The 22647-nt window shown below is 41.4% G+C and overlaps 1 protein-coding gene across 1 annotated transcript in view; it reads left to right on the top strand.

The window, feature by feature from the left end:
• The window catches only part of L3mbtl4 (L3MBTL histone methyl-lysine binding protein 4), a 366608-nt gene that overhangs the window by 298395 nt on the left and 45566 nt on the right, over window positions 1–22647 (top strand). The window contains exon 14 of the mRNA XM_085833147.1: window positions 19825–19998. Coding sequence (XP_085689273.1) covers window positions 19825–19998 — 174 coding nt within the window. The remainder of the gene's footprint in view (window positions 1–19824; window positions 19999–22647) is intronic.

Below are 22647 nucleotides of genomic sequence, written 5' to 3'. Positions count from 1 at the left end.
CCACACTTTGGTCTTCATTCTTCTTGAGTTTCATGCGTTTAGCAAATTGTATCTTATATCTTGGGTATCCTAAGTTTTGGGCTAATATCCACTTATCAGTGAATACCTATTGTGTGAGTTCTTTTGTGATTGTGTTACTTCACTCAAGATGATGCCCTCCAGGTCCATCCATTTGGCTAGGAATTTCATAAATTCATTATTTTTGAGAGCTGAGTAGTACTCCATTGTGTAAATGTACCATAATTTCTGTATCCATTCCTCTGTTGAGGGACATCTGGGTTCTTTCCAGCTTCTGGCTATTATAAATAGGGCTGCTATGAACATAGTGGAGCATGTGTCCTTTTTACCGGTTGGGACATCTTCTGGATATATGCCCAGGAGAGGTATTGCTGGATCCTCCAGTAGTACTATGTCCAATTTTCTGAGGAACCGCCAGACTGATTTCCAGAGTGGTTGTACAAGCTTGCAATCCCACCAACAATGGAGGAGTGTTCCTCTTTCTCCATATCCTCGCCAGCATCTGCTGTCACCTGAAATTTTGATCTTAGCCATTCTGACTGGTGTGAGGTGGAATCTCAGGGTTGTTTTGATTTGCATTTCCCTGATGATTAAGGATGTTGAACATTTTTTCAGGTGCTTCTCTGCCATTCGGTATTCCTCAGGTGAGAATTCTTTGTTCAGTTCTGAGCCCCATTTTTAATGGGGTTATTTGACTTTCTGGAGTCCACCTTCTTGAGTTCTTTATATATATTGGATATTAGTCCCTTATCTGATTTAGGATAGGTGAAGATCCTTTCCCAATCTGTTGGTGGTCTTTTTGTCTTATTGATGGTGTCTTTAGCCTTGCAGAAGCTTTGCAGTTTCATGAGGTCCCACTTGTCAATTCTCCATCTTACAGCACAAGCCATTACTGTTCTATTCAGGAATTTTTCCCCTGTGCCCATATCTTCAAGGCTTTTCCCCACTTTCTCCTCTATAAGTTTCAGTGTCTCTGGTTTTACGTGAAGTTCCTTGATCCACTTAGACTTGACCTTAGTACAAGGAGATAGGAATGGATCTATTCGCATTCTTCTACATGTTAACAACCAGTTGTGCCAGCACCATTTGTTGAAAATGCTGTCTTTCTTCCACTGGATGTTTTTAGCTCCCTTGTCGAAGATCAAGTGACCATAGGTGTATGGGTTCATTTCTGGGTCTTCAATTCTATTCCATTGGTCTATTTGTCTGTCACTATACCAGTACCATGCAGTTTTTATCACAATTGCTCTGTAGTAAAGCTTTAGGTCCGGCATGGTGACTCCACCAGAGGTTCTTTTATCCTTGAGAAGAGTTTTTGCTATCATAGGATTTTTGTTATTCCAGATGAATTTGCAGATTGCACTTTCTAATTCGTTGAAGAATTGATTTGGAATTTTGATGGGAATTGCATTGAATCTGTAGATTGCTTTTGGCAAGATAGCCATTTTTACAATGTTGATCCTGCCAATCCATGAGCATGGGAGATCTTTCCATCTTCTGAGATCTTCTATAATTTCTTTCTTCAGAGACTTGAAGTTTTTATTATACAGATCTTTCATTTCCTTAGTTAGAGTCACGCCAAGATATTTTATATTATTTGTGATTATTGAGAAGGGTGTTGTTTCCCTAATTTCTTTCTCAGCCTGTTTATTCTTTGTGTAGAGAAAGGCCATTGATTTGTTTGAGTTAATTTTATATCCAGCTACTTCACCGAAGCTTTTTATCAGGCTTAGGAGTTCCCTGGTGGAATTTTTAGGGTCACTTGTATATACTATCATATCATCTGCAAAAAGTGATATTTTGACTTCATCTTTTCCAATTTGTTTCCCTTTGATCTCCTTTTGTTGTCGAATTGCTCTGGCTAGGACTTCAAGTACAATGTTGAATAGGTATGGAGAAAGTGGACAGCCTTGTCTAGTCCCTGATTTTAGATGGATTGCTTCAAGCTTCTGACCATTTACTTTGATGTTGGCTACTGGTTTGCTGTAGATTGCTTTTATCATGTTTAGGTATGGGCCTTGAATTCCTGATCTTTCCAAGACTTTTATCATGAATGGGTGTTGGATCTTGTCAAATGCTTTTTCCGCATCTAACGAGATGACCATGTTGTTTTTGTCTTTGATTTTGTTTATATACTGGATTACGTTGATGGATTTCCGTATATTGAACCATCCCTGCATCCCTGGGATGAAACCTACTTGGTCAGGATGGATGATTGTTTTGATGTGTTCTTGGATTCGGTTAGCAAGAACTTTATTGAGGATTTTTGCATCAATATTCATAAGGGATATTGGTCTGAAGTTTTCTATCTTTGTTGGGTCTTTTTGTGGTTTAGGTATCAGAGTAATTGTGGCTTCATAGAATGAGTTGGGTAGAGTACCTTCTGTTTCTATTTTGTGGAATAGTTTGTGAAGAACTGGGATTAGATCTTCTTTGAAGGTCTGATAGAACTCTGCACTAAACCCATCTGGTCCTGGGCTTTTTTTTGTTGGGAGACTATTAATGACTGCTTCTATTTCTTTGGGGGATATAGGGCTGTTTAGATCATTAACCTGATCTTGATTCAACGTTGGTACCTGGTATCTGTCTAGGAACTTCTCCATTTCATCCAGGTTCTCCAGTTTTGTTGAGTATAGCCTTTGGTAGAAGGATCTGATGGTGTTTTGGATGTCTTCAGGATCTGTTGTTATGTCTCCTTTTTCATTTCTGATTTTGTTAATTAGGATGCTTTCCCTGTGCCCTCTAGTGAGTCTGGCTAAGGGTTTATCTATCTTGTTGATTTTCTCAAAGAACCAGCTCCTTGATTGGTTGATTCTTTGAATAGTTCTTCTTGTTTCCACTTGGTTGATTTTGCCCCTGAGTTTGATTATTTCCTGCCGTCTACTCCTCTTGGGTGAATTTGCTTCCTTTTGTTCTAGTGCTTTTAGGTATGTTGTCAAGCTGCTAATGTGTGCTCTCTCTAGTTTCCTTTTGGAGGCACTAGAGCTATGAGTTTTCCTCTTAGAAATGCTTTCATTGTGTCCCATAAGTTTGGGTATGTTGTGGCTTCATTTTCATTGAACTCTAAAAAGTCCTTAATTTCTTTCTTTATTCCTTCCTTGACCAAGGTATCATTGAGAAGAGTGTTGTTCAGTTTCCACGTGAAGGTTGGCTTTCTATTATTTATTTTGTTATTGAAGATCAGCCTTAGTCCATGGTGATCTGATAGGATGCATGGGACAATTTCAATATTTTTGTATCTGTTGAGGCCTGCTTTGTGACCAATTATGTGGTCAATTTTGGAGAAGGTACCATGAGGTGCTGAGAAGAAGGTATATCCTTTTGTTTTAGGATAGAATGTTCTGTAGATATCTGCCAGATCCATTTGATTCATAATTTCTCTTATTTTCTCTGGGTCCCTGTTTAGTTTCTGTTTCCATGATCTGTCCATTGGTGAAAGTGGTGTGTTGAAGTCTCCCACTATTATTGTATGAGGTGCAATGTGTGCTTTGAGATTTACTAAAGTTTCTTTAATGAATGTGGCTGCCTTTGTATTTGGAGCATAGATATTCAGGATTGATAGTTCCTCTTGGAGGATTTTACCTTTGATGAGTATGAAGTGTCCCTCCCTGTCTTTTTTAATGACTTTGGGTTGGAAGTCAATCTTATCAGATATTAGAATGGCTACTCCAGCTTGTTTCTTCATACCATTTGCGTGGAAAATTGTTTTCCAGCCTTTCATTCTGAGGTAGTGTCTATCTTTTTCTCTGAGATGAGTTTCCTGTAAGCAGCAAAATGTTGGGTCTTGTTTGTGTAGCCAGTTTGTTAGTCTATGTCTTTTTATCGGGGAGTTGAGTCCATTGATATTAAGAGATATTAAGGAAAAGTAATTGTTGTTTCCTGTTATTTTTGTTGTTAAAGTTGGCATTCTGTTCTTGTGGCTGTCTTCTCTTAGGTTTGTTGAGGGATTACCTTCTTGTTGTTTCTAGGGCGTGGTTCCTGTCCTTGTATTGGTTTTTTTCTGTTATTATCCTTTGAAGGGCTGTATTCGTGGAGAGATAATGTGTGAATTTGGTTTTGTCGTGGAATACTTTGGTTTCTCCATCTATGTTAATTGAGAGTTTGGCTGGGTATAGTAGCCTGGGCTGGAATTTGTGTTCTTTTAGTGTCTGTATAACATCCGTCCAGGATCTTCTGGATTTCATAGTCTCTGGTGAAAAATCTGGTGTAATTCTGATAGGCTTGCCTTTATATGTTACTTGGCCTTTTTCTCTTACTGCTTTTAGTATTCTATCTTTATTTAGAGCATTTGTTGTTCCGATTATTATGTGTCGGGAGGTATTTCTTTTCTGGTCCAGTCTATTTGGAGTTCTGTAGGCTTCTTGTACGTTCATGGGCATCTCTTTCTTTAGATTTGGGAAGTTTTCTTCTATAATTTTGTTGAAGATGTTTGCTGGTCCTTTGAGTTGAAAATCTTCATTCTCATCCACTCCTATTATCCGTAGGTTTGGTCTTCTCATTGTGTCCTGTATTTCTTGGATGTTTTGAGTTAGGATCTTTTTGCATTTTACATTTTCCTTGATTTTTGTGCCAATGTTCTCTATGGAATCTTCTGCACCTGAGATTCTCTCTTCCATCTCTTGTATTCTGTTGCTGATGCTGGTATCTATGGTTCCAGATTTCTTTCCTAGGGTTTCTATCTCCAGTGTTGCCTCATTTTGGGTTTTCTTTATTGTGTCCACTTCCCTTTTTAGGTCTAGTATGGTTTTGTTCATTTCCATCATCTGTTTGGATGTGTTTTCCTGTTTTTCATTAAGGACTTCTACCTGTTTGATTATGTTATCCTGTTTTTCTTTAAGGATTTGTAACTCTTTAGCAGTGTTCTCCTGCAATTCTTTAAGGGATTTTTGTGCTTCCTCTTTAATGTCTTCTACATGTTTAGCAGTGTTCTCCTGTATTTCTTTAAGTGTGTTATTAAAGTCCTTCTTGATGTCCTCTACCATCATCAGGAGATATGCTTTTAGATCCGTGTCTAGCTTTTCCGGTGTGTTGGGGTGCCCTGGACTGGGTGAAGTGGGAGTGCTGGGTTCTGATGATGGTGAGTGGTCTTGGTTTCTGTTAGTAAGATTATTACGTTTACCTTTCGCCATCTGGTAATCTCTGGGGTTAGTTGTTGTCGTTGTCACTGTTTAAAGATTGGAGCAGAAGCTGTGTTCCACTCACCAGCAGTCTCGAAATCCTGTGGCGGGGGTCGTGGGTAGCTGGCGGGTGTCAGCCGACCCTGCGCTCTAGCTCCCTTGGGCTCTTTTCATTCTGCTTATTTATTTTACCCAAGTCTGATGTATTACTTTCTGTTTTACTATATTTTACTATATTTTTCTGTCTTACTATATTTTATCTTACTGTATTTTATTATTATCCCTTCGAAGGTTGTTTGTTTTCTGATGAAAGAAAGAAAGGGTATGGATCTAGATGAGAGGGAAGGTGAGAAGGAATTTGGAAAAATAGAAAATAGAAAGAATTTGGAAAAATTGTAATCAGAATATATCATGTGAGGAAAATGCTTTGTTTTCAATAAAGGGGGAAAAAGAGAGACATCCTTCTTGGGGATATTGGGAGAGTTAACTGGGATGAGATAAATTTAGAAAGAACTTCCAGTCAGGTTCATAGAAATACTGAGAAATTATAACCTATTTTATATTAGGCCAATCAAGTTTTATTACAACTTCCTTTCATTTTAAGGCCTAATGTTAGTACAAATAAAAACTTTCTATATGTACACTGTAGGATAAATTCATGGCCGTTTATAAAATGTAATCACGTGTTCCCAAAAGCAAATAGTTTATTTAAATAACACTTAAGATAATTTGTGGTAGAAATAGTAATATTGATAGCATTCTCTGAAAATAGGTATTTATCCTTATCAGAATTTATGCTGATAAGCCAACTATGTAATATCACACAGTGAATTTTTTTCTTAAGGCTGTTGTTAAATATCTCCCTTCATGATTTAATGAAAGATTCCTAATTTGTCCCTTATTGCAAATAAGGGCAATATTGCTTTATACACATTAGATTTTAGGACACATTTGCCTTTCGGCATGTTAACTAAGTTAGAAATAATATAATTGACAATCACCCTCTTTAGATGGAATCTGCCTTTACAGGTTGAATTTTCAAATGCAGTTTTTCTTTGTAGGAGGAACAACTAACCAGGTATCCACACTGGTGGTAAAAGTTGAAGCATACAACATAGCGCTCTCTCCCAGAGGCAGACTGTCTACAGCAGACAGCTCACTCTCTCACAGAATTGGAAATCCATCCTATTGAGAAGCAGGCTTTCACTTCCTTTTCCACCAATTCCTGCCAATCACCATTCAGAGCCCTACTGAGACCGCATGGAAGAGGAATTAGGCAGTCTCTGTTCTTCAGAAGTCGGTTAAACATAAGCAACATAAAACAAAATAAAACATAGACAAAAAAATGGAAAAGAGAAAACATACCTTAAAGACTTTCAGAGAAACAAAACATCATCTAAGCTAGGCTAGTCCAGTTTAAAACTGCATTTGCAAATTAAATTATAAAAGATTACTTTGCCATGATCAGACTTCTTTAAACTAAAATAGTACAATCAAAAGGATAAAAACAGCTTGTAGATTATAACAGCAATGTTCCTTGTAATGACAGAAGTGCAAAAAATTATTGCAATAATTGTTTTGATTGAATTAATAATGCAGCCTGTTAATCAGGTCATTTGTCTAATTTCCTGCCTAATGTTACCTGCGTAGATGGGGTTCTGGTAGAATATTTTTAAACCACAGATTCTATTCATCTGATCATCTCCCTGAATAAATTACACAAATTGCTTATTCAGTGCATTAGCCTGATTGCAGTGTTAAATTCTCTAAAGGCCATTAGTATTGGGTAGTTAGCCTACTATCTCATTCCTTAAGACCAATTTACACCTTTGAAGTTTCTCATAACCGTACACTAAATGCTTTAGAGGAGCATCCTCTCTGTCTCCCTGTCCATCCCCCACCCCACCCCCCAATCCACAGGCCTCTCTTCACTCCAGGTGTATTCAGTCTGGTTTACTGAACATAGCACCTAAGACAGAACTCAGAAAACATTCTGGTACAGGCTCAATTAAAGAGGATCACCTAAAGCAATTAAATGCTGCATCTTGAACTTGACTTTTTGATATTAAAACAGACATCAATGAAATGGCTAAGCCCCATGCTACCCTGGAAAGGAAGCAAATACAGAATAAACTTAATGTCCTTCTTGTTCTCATTTTCTTGGCACATGTTTTAGTTTTTATTGGGTTCAAGCTTGTGAATATTTCTAATATTCACATCGGGAATCCCACTGGCTGAATTGCGAGAGGTAGCCTTTTATTTTGAGTGGGGGTGGGGCAACTGGTCCTCCCGTACTCCCCTCCCCGCACCCCCCCCCCTCATTCTGCAGTAAAGCCTTTGCTGATTCATCAGGATGAGCACAGATGCCAGAAAGTGATGAAGGTTCACTGTTTCTAAATGACAGAGGTAGCAGCATCCTTGCAGGTAGCTATCTAGAATGGCCAGAGGAGCTACAAAGATGATAGCAGATGTGGGCTGAGTTTGGACCCTGATAAAGAGGCTGAGGTGAGGGTGAGGACAAGGTCTGTACTCTTGGGACACCAGAGATCTCATTCCTCAGCTCTATGTTGAGATAAGGCCTTCTTCTGGGAGACATAAGAAATTTTGTAAAGCATGCCAACTGTGGTCTGTGCTTCCTGTCTGTTTGGGAGCTGACATTTGCTGGAGTGCTGAGTGGCAGGTCACTCAGTGTTATTAAGTTCACACTTAGGACTCCTGATTTGCAGGAAATGTATTCCTTTGAAGACCTATAGTTCAAGCAAAAATATAGTGACAGCCACACTCATGAAAGTTGGAAAGGTTGCCAAATTTAGAGAACAGAGACCATCTTGATGTAACTACATGTTGGTCTTGAGGGTAATAAAGATGCAATTGGCTTGGTCAGGAAGTTACTTCAGGGTGGTGGGTGTCATTGAATGCCCTGTGACATTATTGCTCCTTGAGTCTAAAGGCATGCTCTTCAGAGTGACTTTTTGTTGCAGTGGTAAAGACCATGACCAAGAGCAACTTCAAGAGGAAAGTTTGTTTTTAATCTTACAATGCCCAGGTCACACATCACAACTGAATAAAGTCAGGGCAGGGCCTCAAGGAAGGAACCTGGAGACAGGAACTGAATCAGAAATCATGGAAGAGCTCTGCCTACTGCTTGGTTTTCCTTGACTTGTGTTCACCCAGGATTCTTACACACCCCCAAGAACATCTGACCAGGGATGGCACCACCCACAATGGGCTGGGCCCTCCTATACCAATTAGCCATCAGGAAAAACAATGCCTTACAAACATGACCACAGGCTGATCTGATGGAAGAAATGCTTGGGTTGAGATTTCCTCTCAAGGATGTCGAATTGACCACCAAATTAGACATCACCAGAGAAGAGTGGGAAGGAAAGGAAGAAAGGCTCTCTCTTCCTCGGATGCATCTGCAATATAAAATCTGAATTCCTCTTACCAGCATTCTCATCTACTCCTATTATCCTTAGGTTTGGTCTTCTCATTGTGTCCTGGATTTCCTGGATGTTTTGAGTTAGGATGTTTTTGCATTTTGCATTTTCTTTGATTGTTTTGTCCATGTTTTCTATGGAATCTTCTGCACCCGAGATTCTCTCTTCCATCTCTTGTATTCTGTTGCTGATGCTCACATCTATGGTTCCTGATTTCTTTTCTAGGATTTCTATCTCCAGAGTTGTCTCCCTTTTGGTTTTCTTTATTGTTTCTACTTCCATTTTTAGATCTTGAATGGTTTTGTTCAATTCTTTCACCTGTTTGGTTGTATTTTCCTGTAATTCTTTAAGAGATTTTTGTGTTTCCTCTTTAAGGAGTTCTATCTGTTTAGCTGTGTTCTCCTGTATTTCTTTAAGGGAGTTATTAATGTCCTTAAAATCCTTTACCAGTATCATGAGATATGATTTTAAATCTGAATCTTACTTTTCTGGTATGTCGGGGCATCCAGGACTCACTGTGGTGGGAATACTGGGTTCTAATGATGCTGAGAGGTCTTGGTTTCTATTAGTAAGATTCTTACATTTGCCTTTCGCCATCTGGTAATCTCTGATGTTAGATGTTCTAGCTGTCTCTGACTGGAGCTTGTTCCTCCTGTGAGTCTGTTAGCCTCTGTCAGCATTCCTGGGAGACCAGTTCTCTCCTTAGTCCTGGGGATCAGAGCACTCCCTGTAGGCAAGCTCTCCTCTGGCAGGGAAGGTGCACAGAGGTCTGAGGATCAGCTCTGCCTCCTGGCTGAGGATGAAGGCCAGAAGGAACCCTGTCCAAGAAGCTCTGTTGCTTCTGGGACAGAACAGTGAGCCATGTTTCCAGACATAGGCTGCTGACTCCATGGAGCCTCCAACTCCATAATCCTGTGATTGTCAACCACACCCCCAAGCAGGAGGAGAACAGAACCTTAAAATTAAAACTGTTGACTACTTAGTTTGTCCTCATAATTACAAAGACGTGTATGTAGACCCAGACATTTTTCCACATAAACATATGCTACTGTGATTATTCTATAGACATGCAAACAAAAGTCAGAAACAAAAAGTGACTTGCTCAATGTTTGATAGTGATCAGTTTTAATGGAGTTTCCCTAATGCTTCAGCCCATGTTTTCATCACCATGTTGAACTGATTATCTATTTAATTTAATTCATAACTCTCTTCTGACTTCCTAATTGGCCATTTGCATGACTTTATAAGATCACGGAGAAGTTCACAGAAAAATGTAAGAACCATGAGTTTTCCATTCACCTCCTTACAGGGTTCTATAATCTTTAGATTTCTTTTGAACTCTGGTAATGAAACTTTTAGAATTATCATATTCCTTTTACTCTGTGTACAGTAAATTATCTGGTATTTGAAATGACAGCTATGTGATGGGTGAAAGTTGGCTGTGTTGTATTTCTTCTTTTTGTAATATCTATTTATTTCACTCCAGATTTTATTCTCCTTCCAATCCACTCTCCAACTGATCCACATCCCATACTTCCTCCCCACCCCACCCCCATGTCTCCACAAGGATGTCCCCCACCCCTCACCCCCAGACCTCTAAACTTCCTGGGGCCTCCAATCTCTTGAAGGTTAGGTGCATCTTCTCTGTCTGAAACCTGAGAGAGACCTGGTAGTCCTCTGATGTATATGTGTTGGGCACCTCAAACAGCTGGTGTATCCTGCCTGGTTGGTGGTCTGATGTTTGAGAGATCTTGGGGGTCCAGGTTATTAAATTTAAAGAAAACTGACTCTGAGATTCAAGACTCCAAATAAATAGATAAATCTATGAAAGTCTCTCTCTCTCTCTCTCTCTCTCTCTCTCTCTCTCTCTCTCTCTCTCTCTCTCTCATATGTGTGTGTATATCTACTTGAGATATATTTTTTATCTCAATGTGTAGGAACAATAAAACTGTTACATTTTTAGTATTTAAAATCAAGTGATGATGCTACCTAGCCTACAGTCAAGTGTATATCATTTGTACTAACTCCTAATCTTCATAAAAGTAAAATCAGCCTCAGCTTAAGTCATATGTCAGATTTTAGACATTTTTATGAAGCGTTTCATAGCTATAATACAGTTTCAGTGCTTTGTGTCTCAAAATACATCCTATCTTTGTGCCATTTCTCAAAGAAGTCAGTGTTGTCTTAGGGAGAAAAAGGATGTTTACTCATCAACCTTATGACACGGGGCACTCATATGAAATGCGGTGTGTCCTGGGGAGAGTTCACAACATTTCTAATTTAAAAGTAGTGAGGACATGCTGGGAAGCAGCTTCAGAGGAAGGCATCGCTTCCTTAGGTCCTAGTCACAGCTGCACACATCACTAGTCACCTCAACATGTGCCCAACTTCCAGACAAGGCTCTCTGCCAGCTCCAGGACAAATGATAACTTCTTCCTTTCCATTTCCATTGTCATGGATCCTTTTGTGATCTGACAGAGGCACGGATTCAGTGATTCCCCAGTGGCCCTTGGTTCTTAGAGGCAAAAGCCCTCACCACCTTCCATTCTATAACAAAGCGCTTCAAATGAAGACAGTCTCCCATCTGCCTCCTTACAGAGACATGAAGATCAAACATCCCCGGCAGAGTATGATTTGTCAGTGTTCTCTTATCTCTGTCTGAGGGAGAAAGGAGTGATATTGTTTAGTATTGGAGGTAAAGCATTGCACTACAATAATAGAGTATGCCTCGAAGAGGTGGATTCCTTGCATTTGGGACCGAACTCTTTGAAAGCCAGCCTCAGGCCTGATTCTGGATTGGATGGGGCATGTTCCTGGATATTCCACCTTCATGGGAGCCACCTGCCTATTTCAGGCCGCTTCACTTCTAGGTATGAGAAGAGAAGTACTTGAGGACTTGACACTTCCAAGTCTGCTGACTATGAGGTTAATTATGTTTTGAAGGGCAGCATCCGTCTGCACTCTTCTCTTGTTTGTACTGCTTACATTTCTTTTCCATGCTGCCATAAAAGGCAAAATAAATATTCGGGAAGGAGAAGGAACTTGGTACCTAGAGGTTGGGGTGGGGTAGCCTAGGCACCGGGTGCTTCAGCCCCTCCCGGCTATACTGAGGCTATAGTATAGCTCTACTCCAAATCAAAGGCTGCCCCTTGTGACAGCTCAGTTATTGCTTCTAAGGTCCCAGTTTCCCAACTCCAGGCCTTGGCAGGCAATGGTTCATTGGCTTCTTGGCTTGAGTTTAGGAGATAAGGGTTGAGTTCCTAGAAGAGGGTTGCAAGGATATTGCCTTTAGCCAAGTAACACAGTCAAGAACTGGAATCAGCCCTTCTGGTCCGACCAGCACTGGCGTAGCTAGGGCCCAGAGTCAGCTGACACCTGCCAGCTAACCACAACACCCGCCACGGGATCTTAAGACTTCTGGTGAGTGGAACACAGCGTCTGCTCCAATCCAATTGCGTGGGACCTGAGACTGCATTAATTAGGGAAGCAGAGAACGCGGCCTGAGTAGAGGCACAAGTCCCTTCCGGTCCGACCAGCACTGAGGTAACTAGGGCGCAGAGTCGGCTGACACCCGCCAGCTACTCACAACACCAGCCACAGGATCTTAAGACTTCAGGTGATCCGGCCACCCTCCCGGCCAGAGGACAGGTCTCCACGCGGCCTGGGAGCCCTTTGCCTCAGGATCAGTGGGAGCCATCTTGGTTCCGGGACTCTGCTGAACTTAGTCTGCACAGGTGAGAGTGTGTACCACAGAAGCTGACAATTTCTGGGATAGGCGGGAGCCACAGAGCCTCTGAGGCAGCGCCCTTTTTGAGCCCCAGACATCCGGCCACCCTCCAGGCCAGAGGACAGGTGTCCACCCGGCCTGGGAGCCCTTTGCCTCAGGATCTGCAGAAGCCATCTTGGTTCCAGGACTCCACCGAACATAGTCTGAACAGGTGAGAGTGTGCACCACACAAGCTGACAGCTTCTGTGACCCGCCAAAGCAACACAGCTTCTGGGAAAGGTCCTGTTTTGGGCCTTCATCTTCGGCCAGGAGGAGGTCCAAACACCAGATATCTGTGCACCTTCCCTGTAAGAGGAGAGCTTGCCTGCAGAGAGTGCTCTGACCACTGAAACTCAGAGGAGAGAACCTGTCTTCCAGGTCTGCTGATAGAGGCTAACAGAATCACCAGAACAATCTCTAAACAGAGACAACTATAATAACTAACTCCAGAGATTACCAGATGACGAAAGGTAAACGTAATAATCTTACTAACAGAAACCAAGACCACTCACCATCATCAGAACCCAGCACTCCCACTTCGCCCAGTCCAGGGCACCCCAACACACCGGAAAAGCTAGACCAGGATCTAAAAGCATATTTCATGATGATGGTAGAGGACATCAAGAAGGACTTTAATAACACACTTAAAGAAATACAGGAGAACACTGCTAAACAGGTAGAAGACATTAAGGAGGAAGCACAAAAATCCCTTAAAGAATTGCAGGAGAACACTGCTAAACAGGTAGAAGACATTAAAGAGGAAGCACAAAAATCCCTTAAAGAATTGCAGGAAAACCAGACCAAACAGGTGATGGAATTGAATAAAACCATCCAAGACCTAAAAAGGGAAGTAGACATAATAAAGAAAACACAAATTGAGGCAACACTGGAGATAGAAACCCTAGGAAAGAAATCTGGAACCATAGATTCAAGCATCAGCAACAGAATACAAGAGATGGAAGAGAGAATCTCCGGTGCAGGAGACTCCATAGAGAACATCGGCACAACAATCAAAGAAAATACAAAATCCAAAAAGATCCTAACTCAAAAAATCCAGGAAATCCAGGACACAATGAGAAGACCAAACCTAAGGATAATAAGAGTAGATGAGAATGAAGATTTTCAACTCAAAGGACTGGCAAATATCTTCAACAAAATTATAGAAGAAAACTTCCCAAACCTAAAGAAAGAGATGCCCATGAACATACAAGAAGCCTACAGAACTCCAAATAGACTGGACCAGAAAAGAAATTCCTCCTGACACATAATAATCAGAACAACAAATGCACTAAATAAAGATAGAATACTAAAAGCAGTAAGGGAAAAAGGTAAAGTAACATATAAAGGCAAGCTTATCAGAATTACACCAGATTTTTCACCAGAGACTATGAAAGCCAGAAGGGCCTAGACAGATGTTATACAGAAACTAAGAGAACACAAATTCCAGCCCAGGCTACTATACCCAGCCAAACTCTCAATTACCATAGATGGCAAAACCAAAGTATTCCACGACAAAACCAAATTCACACAAATTCACACCCATGGAAAGAGTTACAGAGATAAAGTTTGGAGCTGTGACAAAAGGCTGGACCATCTAAAAACTGCCATATCCAGGGATGCATCCCATAATCAGCTTCCAAACGCTGACACCATTGCATACACTAGCAAGATTTTGCTGAAAGGACCCAGATATAGCTGTCTCTTGTGAGACAATGCCAGGGCCTAGCAAACACAGAAGTGGATGCTCACAGTCAGCTATTGGATGGATCACAGGGCCCCCAATGGAGGAGCTAGAGAAAGTACCCAAGGAGCTAAAGGGATCTGCAACCCTGTAGGTGCAACAACATTATGAACTAACCAGTACCCTAGAGCTCTTGACTCTAGCTGCATATGTATCAAAAGATGGCCTAGTCAGCCATCACTGGAAAGAGAGGCCCATTGGACTTGCAAACTTTATATGCCCCAGTACAGGGGAACGCCAGGGCCAAAAAGTGGGAGTGGGTGGGTAGGGGAGTGGGGGGGGCAGTGTATTGGGGACTTTTTGGATAGCATTGGAAATCTAAATGAGGAAAATACCTAATAAAAAATTAATTCTAAAAAAAAAGAACTGGAATCAAATTCCCTGCCTGGAGATGAAATGATGATTGTGTAGACATTGCTGGTGCACCGTGATATTCTTGGTTATCAGAACCTGAGGTCTGTGAGTTCACACTTTATACACATAAGCCAGAGAAAGACCCAGGTGCTTGTCAGGAACTTGGTTAGTAGGCAAAGGACACAATCCGGTGTCAACTCCAGGTCAGAAGCACCTGGAAAACAGGCAGAGTTGCATGTGGGAAATGCATCTGTGCTTCTTGACTTGAGCTTAGGAGACAAGGGTTAAGTTCATAGGAGAGAATTGCAAGAAGATTGCCCGGACACAGTGTGCCAAACCAGTAGGGTACCCAGATTCTAGTTATAGCAGCAGACTGGCCATTTTGAGATAAAGACTAAGACTGATGTTGATGTAAGGGAAAGCAAATCCTACAAGACTGATGGAGCCTTGGAGCAGAGCAAACATACAGATGCCAGGTTGCCAGGACTTTCTGCTACTGCTGAACCTCGTGCATGTAAAATCTGAGAATGGTTCCTGGAGAACTGCCCCTGACCTTCTGTCATCAGAGTGACACAAGGGAAAACCACAATGACCCTGGGAATAAGGTGTCGCTGATGAAGGAAGGAAGGACAGAGAAGCAGAGGGGTCTCCCAGCCAGACAGCAAATGCAGGGATTCAGCATCAGCTGCTGGAATGGCTTCCTCCCACGCACTGATGTCGCTGAAATGCAGAGGCAGATCTGCCTTCAGAATGGTGCTCTGAAAACACTCGCAGTTTGTGTTTCCATTTAGCTTCAGGTGCTAGGATCCAGTGTTACATATTCTCAACACAAATCTACCATGAGTTATCTTAATCATTAGTATCTCATCATATTGGCACTGTAAGTTGCTAATGGTATTTGCAATTTTCTTTTCATCCTGAGGTAAAAAGGATCTGTCAAAGGGATAAAATCTCTTGCTTACTGCAACTGTCTTTCAGCTTTATGGTTGCTTAGCTTATATCCTCTCTTCATCGGCTAGACTGCTGAAGAATTGGGTACTAGAAGTTTTTGCTTTAATAAAGGATTTGAGTGATCCCTAGGAAGTTCCTGGTATTAAACTGGTTCAGTTTCCTATGGGTCAGCCAAATAGATCACACTGTCTCTGCGCTTGCCTGCACTCAAGGGCTCCTCTGAGAACTGAGGAGGAACAGGAAGCTGTCAGGTCATCAGAAGAGCCAACACTCCCAGAGAGACACCTACTGCATGCAGGTATCTCCTTAGCCTGTCATCTGCTGCTTTCTCCACCCACAGTGACTTGGGGTCTTACAGTACTTCTCTACCAACCAGACACTGTGTTAGATCCTGAATACCAGAGTTTTAATTCAAAATAGTTTCAACACAGGTCACTTAGGGTTTTTACTGCTGTGATGAACCAAAACCAAAAGCAACACAGGACTGAACTGGTTTGTTCAGCTTGTGGTTCCACAACATAGTAGTCTGTCACTGAGCAAATTCAGGGAAGAAATGCAAACAGGGCAGAAACCTGGAGGCAGGAAGTAATAATGCAGAGGCTATAGAGGGTGTGGCTTACTGGTTTTCTTCACCAAATTTTTCTGGCCTGATTCTTATCTTCTCAAGGGTGGAACCACCCACAATGGGCTGTTCCTCCCACACCAATCACTAATGAAGAAAATAGACAATACATTGCCCATGGGGCAGTCTGGTAGGGGCATTTTCTCAATTGAGGTTCCCTCTTCCCAAATAATTCTAGCTTGTTTCAAGTTGATATAAAACTAGCCAGCACAGAATAGTTTGTTCCTTCAGAGACACATTTGCCCAATATATAGCTAACTATAAAGAAGTAAAATTAATTCTAAAGTGGTTGATAGCTCTTCAAGAATTGGGTTTGTTGTTGTTGTTGTTGTATTTTTTTTCCTATGTGGCTAGGCTGCAGAAACATATGTGCTCTTCAAAACACACCTTCATACCTATAGGAAAGGCTTGAGCTTGTGAGAGGGCAGGCCACCATCAGCACACCATCTCTCAGCCTTAACTAGTTTTCTGCAGAGAGTATGAGCCATCACCCATCACAGTACAGACATTCTCATAGCAGATTCACAGCCTTGCTTCTGAGGCTCAAAACGATGTAAACAATTACACCCGAAAGCGAAGTCTCCCCACTGCATCTGATCTTTCTTCATCTCTCATCAGCATTGTCTTAAATTCTTCATCATGCTTTTCTCCTGCAAAGTACACTTTTGTCATTTAATATACTTTTTTGAACCTCAAAGTCAGTATCATCACAATCCAGGTCCTCACAGGCCTCGCATGGCTGAATCAGAAACTATTTCACTCCAGTGATGCTCCCAGACATTCCTTATGACCGTGGAGACAGAGCAGAAGAGAATTCCATCTGCACATAGGTTCAAATGATGAGTGACAGTGTGCGCTGATGAATGACAGAGGAGCGAGGAGAACAGAACGTCTTCCAGTTCAAGGAAATATTGAATAACAGAGATCTGTGTTAGCTCTCTTTCTCCATGGTACACCAATAAGCCAGAGAGGTGGGAACAAAGGGGTGGGGAGGGGAGATACAACAGCAGGTAGTAAGAATCACTTAAAATGGTGATAGGAAGTTAAAAGTTAAATAAATTTATGCCTTTGATCACTAAATCCTCCACTGGGAGTCTGTGTTAGATGGGCATTCATGATTCTGAGTGGCAGCTCATTGTGGCAGTAGTATGTTATTGTGTGCATGGAGAGCGGGGGGACTTCTCTATCTCTGTTGTTAGCACAACACCTTCTAGCCCTCCTCTGAAAAAAGTACTCTTTTAGCTTCCCAGTTGTGCAGCCCAATAGAACAGACTGTTAATGCTCTCCTCTGCTGCAAATGGTGCTTCACCTCGGGCCACTCCCCATGTTTTCCCAAACACTGAGCTGTTCCCCAGAACAACACTGCATCAGTATCCCCAGTGTCTCTGCACAAGGATCATGCCACAGTTTTTAAAAGTTCCATGAGAATTCATACTCGATATAATATTGTATTATCAAAATATAGTATTTTTTATTATTATATTCTTTCCCACCCCAACTCCTTCCAGATCCTTCTCCACTTACCTACCCATCTGATTTCCTATTTGTTCCAGATGCCATGTGATCTTTGCCATGGCTTCTTAACATCCCTTTTTGAGATTTTTCCATCTCTGCCCACCTCTGTGACTAGTGACTTAGTAACTAGGGGATTTCTTAAGAGCCTATAGAGAATGGGGAACTTTCTTATGATGTGTGAACCTGTGGAGTATGTATACAATAATAATGTATGTAGAAAACCTGGTTCTGTGGGCCTGTAGTACACACTCAACAAACATATTTCTTATTCTTATTATGAATTGTGTTCACTGGTCTGAGTGTTTTAAGTTCTTTGCCAGATTCAGTCTTTACTGTGCTTAGCCCCTAGCCATTCATTTATGGCATTCATTATATTATTCTGTAAGATGTATTATTATAATTAATAACTGAAAGATTAATAGGCCAGTAACCAGCACCCTCTGATCTGTAGCAGAGGCTGTTAATCAACCATGACATCATCTATGATGCTGACACATATGCACACATGCACACATATGCACATACACATACACATGAATGCTCATACATACACGCACATGCACATGATACCTGTACTGGCTGGTTTTGCCTATCAACTTGACACAGGCTGGAGTTATCACAGAGAAAGGAGCCACCCTCAAGGAAATGCCTCCATGAGATCCAGCTGTAAGGCATTTTCTCAGTTAGTGATCAAGGGTGGGAGGGTCCATTGTGGGTGGTACCATCTCTGGGCTGGTAGTCCTGGGTTCTATAAGAAAGCAACCTGAGCAAGCCAGTAAGTAACATCCCTCCATGGCCTCTGCATCAGTTCCTACTTCCTGATGTAATTGAGTTCCAGTCCTGGCTTTCTTTGATGATGAACAGAAATGTGGAAGTGTAAGCTGAATAAACCCTTTCCTCCCCAGCTTGCTTCTTGGTCATGATGGGTTTTGCAAGAATAGAAACCCTGACTAAGACAATACCTTTCCACATTGGGCCAGGCTGGTGCCCTGACCATTCCACCCCAATTCTAGAGGCCAATTTCCGATAGAGCCTGCCACCAAAGTCCTTCTGCAGTGAACATGTTTATAGACAGAGAGTAAAGAGGCAGTGTTATATAAGCAGACACAGAGTAAAGAGGCAGTGCCTTCCCAAAGAAGCCAACTGTCTCTACATCAATACACTTGGCCATGCATGCCTCTAGATACGGCCTCTTCTAATAGTATGGGGATGATAGCTGTGGTCTAAAGGATCTCAGTGTGAGACTGTGAGATTGTTTATCTTACAAGGTGTGTGTGCATGTATATGTGTGTGAATGTACATGTACATGTGCATGCATGCATGCTTGCAAGTGTGTATGTGCATGCATGTGCACTTGTTTTGTGCCTGTGTGTGTTTATGTCTGTGCATGCATGTGTGTATGTATGCGTGTGCATGTATGTGTGTGTGTGTATGTGTGTGTGTGTGTGTGTTTTCCATCACAGAACTCTTCTGTCTTAGCCCTGCTTTTCTCTTATTCCACTGTGGGGAACTCAGAGCCTGAGAGAAGAAGCACCTTTTTAGAGAGGGTACCTAGGTGATCTATTGTGTCTTCACTTTCCCTGGTAGTTGCTACACTGTAGGTGGCAGTAGCACTGCTTGAAGATCTTTTTGTGGGGAAACACTGAGGGGGGGGGGGAAGTGGACAAGGTGATAAATACACAAGTATAAAAGAGCCTGATCCACCAGAACATGTACTCTAGCTGACTCTTCAACCAAGAGCCAACATTCTAAGTTAAGGGTTCAGCTTGACAGTAAGGAGCAAGAAGAAGAGCCCCAGCCACCTGGGTCCTCCCAACCAAGAATAGGAGGCTTAAGCAGAGAAATGCAGCCACAATGTTTCTGAACACATGACTGTTGAGCACTGAAGGCCTCATGTTCTCTGGGAGTGTCCGGGGTTCTTAGCTACCGCCAGCACTGGTGAAACAATTAGGTAACAAGAGCTTACATAGTCTAGAGCACAGTACTGAGTGAAGAGGTATTTGGCATCCTCGCTGCTACATACGAAGCACATCTGGATGCTATTTCTAGATTCCCAGGTTTCCAAAATCACAAATACTGCATGTGCTAATGAATCTGTCTATAATACTTCGCTGAATGGCCTCAAACTAGAGACTTTTCTTTCTCAAAAGGCAGTGTGGAAGGAAACTATTAGAGTCTATACATGTGAGAGAAAAACTGCTCTTATTTTTAAATGTTAAATGCATGTCTACTCTAAGGACAACACACCCTGATTTGTCATGGTAAGCTAACAGCTGCTCTTCTCCTTTTACACCAACTAGTGCTTTTGGGTGCCCGTACTCAGATGTGAACTTGAAAAGAGAGGCAGCCCTTCAGGATCGCCTGAGAGAACAAACACAGGCAAATTTGGAACTTGATCCTTCACATTCCAAATCAGAAAACCCCTGTAATTTGAATGTCAACGGGAAATGTGAAAATGCAAACAGTCAGTGCAGGTAAGAAACTGTAGAAACTTGAACCAGAAAGTGAACCCTATGGGAATTCTAATAGAACAAATTTATTGCCAGTTCCTTTGACTTCGCCAAGGTAATTCTTCGGTATAATATTATATTTACTATCTCATAGAGCTAACTAGCTACACCCTCAAATGTTCAAGTGTATGTCTATTATGTATGTAAAAATTGTGTGTAAGCAGCAGAGAGCACATCTCATATGTATGGTCCTAAGTTATTCCCTTTGATCTTGCAAACGTCTCTGTTCTTTGGTCTCATTTCACCAGTGACGTCTTCTGGCAAGAGCTGAGAATTTACATCTGCTGAGGCACACTAGGATCCCCTCCCCCTGACCTGTTAGTTGTCTGTGTCACTTCAATCTACACCTGCCTGAGGTCCAAGTTCAGAGTCTCCTTTCTCTCTATTCTAAGTCAATGGGAACCCATCACCTTTTCTATCCTAAATTTTCAGGAGCGGGTTTTCAATATTTACCTGTGCAATTGTTTGATGAGATGTTTTCAGATACAACCTCATTTGATTTTTAAAAAAAACTTGAACAAGCAATCTAAATAACATCCTTTTTTTTCAAAGTATCCCCATCTTCCCTGCTGGAAATTGCAAACACAGGTAAATCAAACATTAAGTACATAACTAGAAGCCAGACAAAGTTCAGTGAGAAAAGTGTTCAAGTCCACATCAGGCAGGGGTCCTATATCAAGGTCTTGGGACACTACCAAACCATCTGTAGTTGATAGAAGAGGGTACTCCCAGTCTCAGGTGTCAAGCTTCAGCCTGTGTTAGAGTTCCCTTAGGGCAGCTTTGCTCCTTCACATCCCAAGTCCCCAAGTTGCGTATGTTCAGTGGGAGAACTGGGCTCAGCAGATATGTTCATATATATATATATATATATATATATATATATATATATATATATTGCATGTTGTATGTTCCTGCATGTATTTAGATTTGTTCTACTTTCATACCAATGGATAGAGTATGTGGAGGACATTTCATTTCTGCTAAGTAGCTATTTTAGTTTCAGTGGCTCAGCACACAATGGCGACGCAGCTACCTCTAAGTTGCATGATCCCTTCTATATGCACACGCATGCCTCTATTTTTATAGCAGCGTCTTGCATTTTTATTATTTACTGCACGCCCACTCCTCTGTTGAAGCTTCACAGGCTCGGGCTGTTCTTCGCTGCCTGTTCACACCCACACTGTGTACAACGAGAGCATGTGTGTTCTTTCTTTTTCCCGATTGAAGAAGGCTTCCCTTTTTTTTTTTTTCCTTTTCTTTTTAAAGTGATTTTCTCCAGGAACAACATTTATTTATTCCAGCCAGAGAGACAACTGCGCCCATGTGCTCCCTTGCTTTTTTTTTTTTTTTTTTTTCCTGCTACATTCTGTTGTATTATTTTTTTCCAAATGAAGATCCGGCCAGTCTCACTTGTAAATATTTTACATATTCATCTTCAGCATCATGTGGCACAGGGACTAAGGAGGTCTTTGAGCTGCATTTTAAAAAATATTATACCATCTCAGTAGTTATATAAGCCATTTCCCCCCCAGCAAACACAGGTACCTTATCATCAACCCTTCTCAAATCCCTCAAAGGGAGTTCCCTCTTCTGATGTTTTATTGAGTGCTGTACTATTTCTGAGGGACTTCACAAAATAGTATAAGAGGCAGATTAGTGAATTCAGAGATAAAGAGTAGTACTTTAACTAATGATTGATTGCAGAAGTCTCAAGTGACCCTCTCCCATGCTCTGTACACTCTGAACTGTGTCAGTACCTGTAAGAAGTAGAGATGCATGGTGCCCACCCCAAATCATTTAGACTTCAATCCAAACCCCTCCTTGTAAGTCAGACATTCATGGAGTTGGCATTACCGTCATGCCCTCTTAAACTCACTCCCATCCCTGATCTTGTCCATTGTTGTGAACATGATATCGAGAGTCTGGATAAAAGAGCAAACAGGAAAACCAACAGTGGGTGCCCCATGGGCTAATCGTGTGCAGGTAAAACATAGTTCAGGGCCCTTCCTTGTTCCCTGGTAGTACCTCCCTGAGGCTGCCACTGATCTAACTTGTAGCATTGAAATCACATGATCAACCGTAGATAGCATTTGACTTCCGTGTGTTTTATCTGCCCTGAGCTTTGCACAGGATTCTGTCATTTCTTTCGCAAGAAAACTGTGTTCCATTAGCATTGCCAGACTTTTGACACTTCAAATGGAAATGCAGCATTGCCACAGACACACAGAAATGCACACACACACACATACATATGCACACACACACAAATAGATATAGATACACTATAGATATTAATGAGAGAGAGAGGGAGAGAGAGATAGAGAGACAGAGACAGACAGACAGACAGACAGAGTTCTTTGCAGTGACGTCACTAGTAGCATATTTATGACTCTATAATTTGCCTTCATAGTAGAAAGTTTATTTATGGTCACACTTTTTTAAATTAAAGGATCACATTTTAAAACCCAATAGGATATACCTACCAAGTGTCTGTAAGATTTACCTGTGAAAAGTCAGATATCCCTGTTGTATTAACCTTTAGAACTCAGACTCACAATATCACAACAGTTAGTAACTATTGGAAGAACATATTTAGTTTATATGCAATGTATG

This window comes from Mus caroli, unplaced genomic scaffold, assembly GCF_978045245.1.
Source record: "Mus caroli unplaced genomic scaffold, Mus_caroli_1 scaffold_18, whole genome shotgun sequence".
Classification (NCBI taxonomy): domain Eukaryota; kingdom Metazoa; phylum Chordata; class Mammalia; order Rodentia; family Muridae; genus Mus; species Mus caroli.
This window is presented reverse-complemented; position numbering and strand designations above follow the sequence as displayed.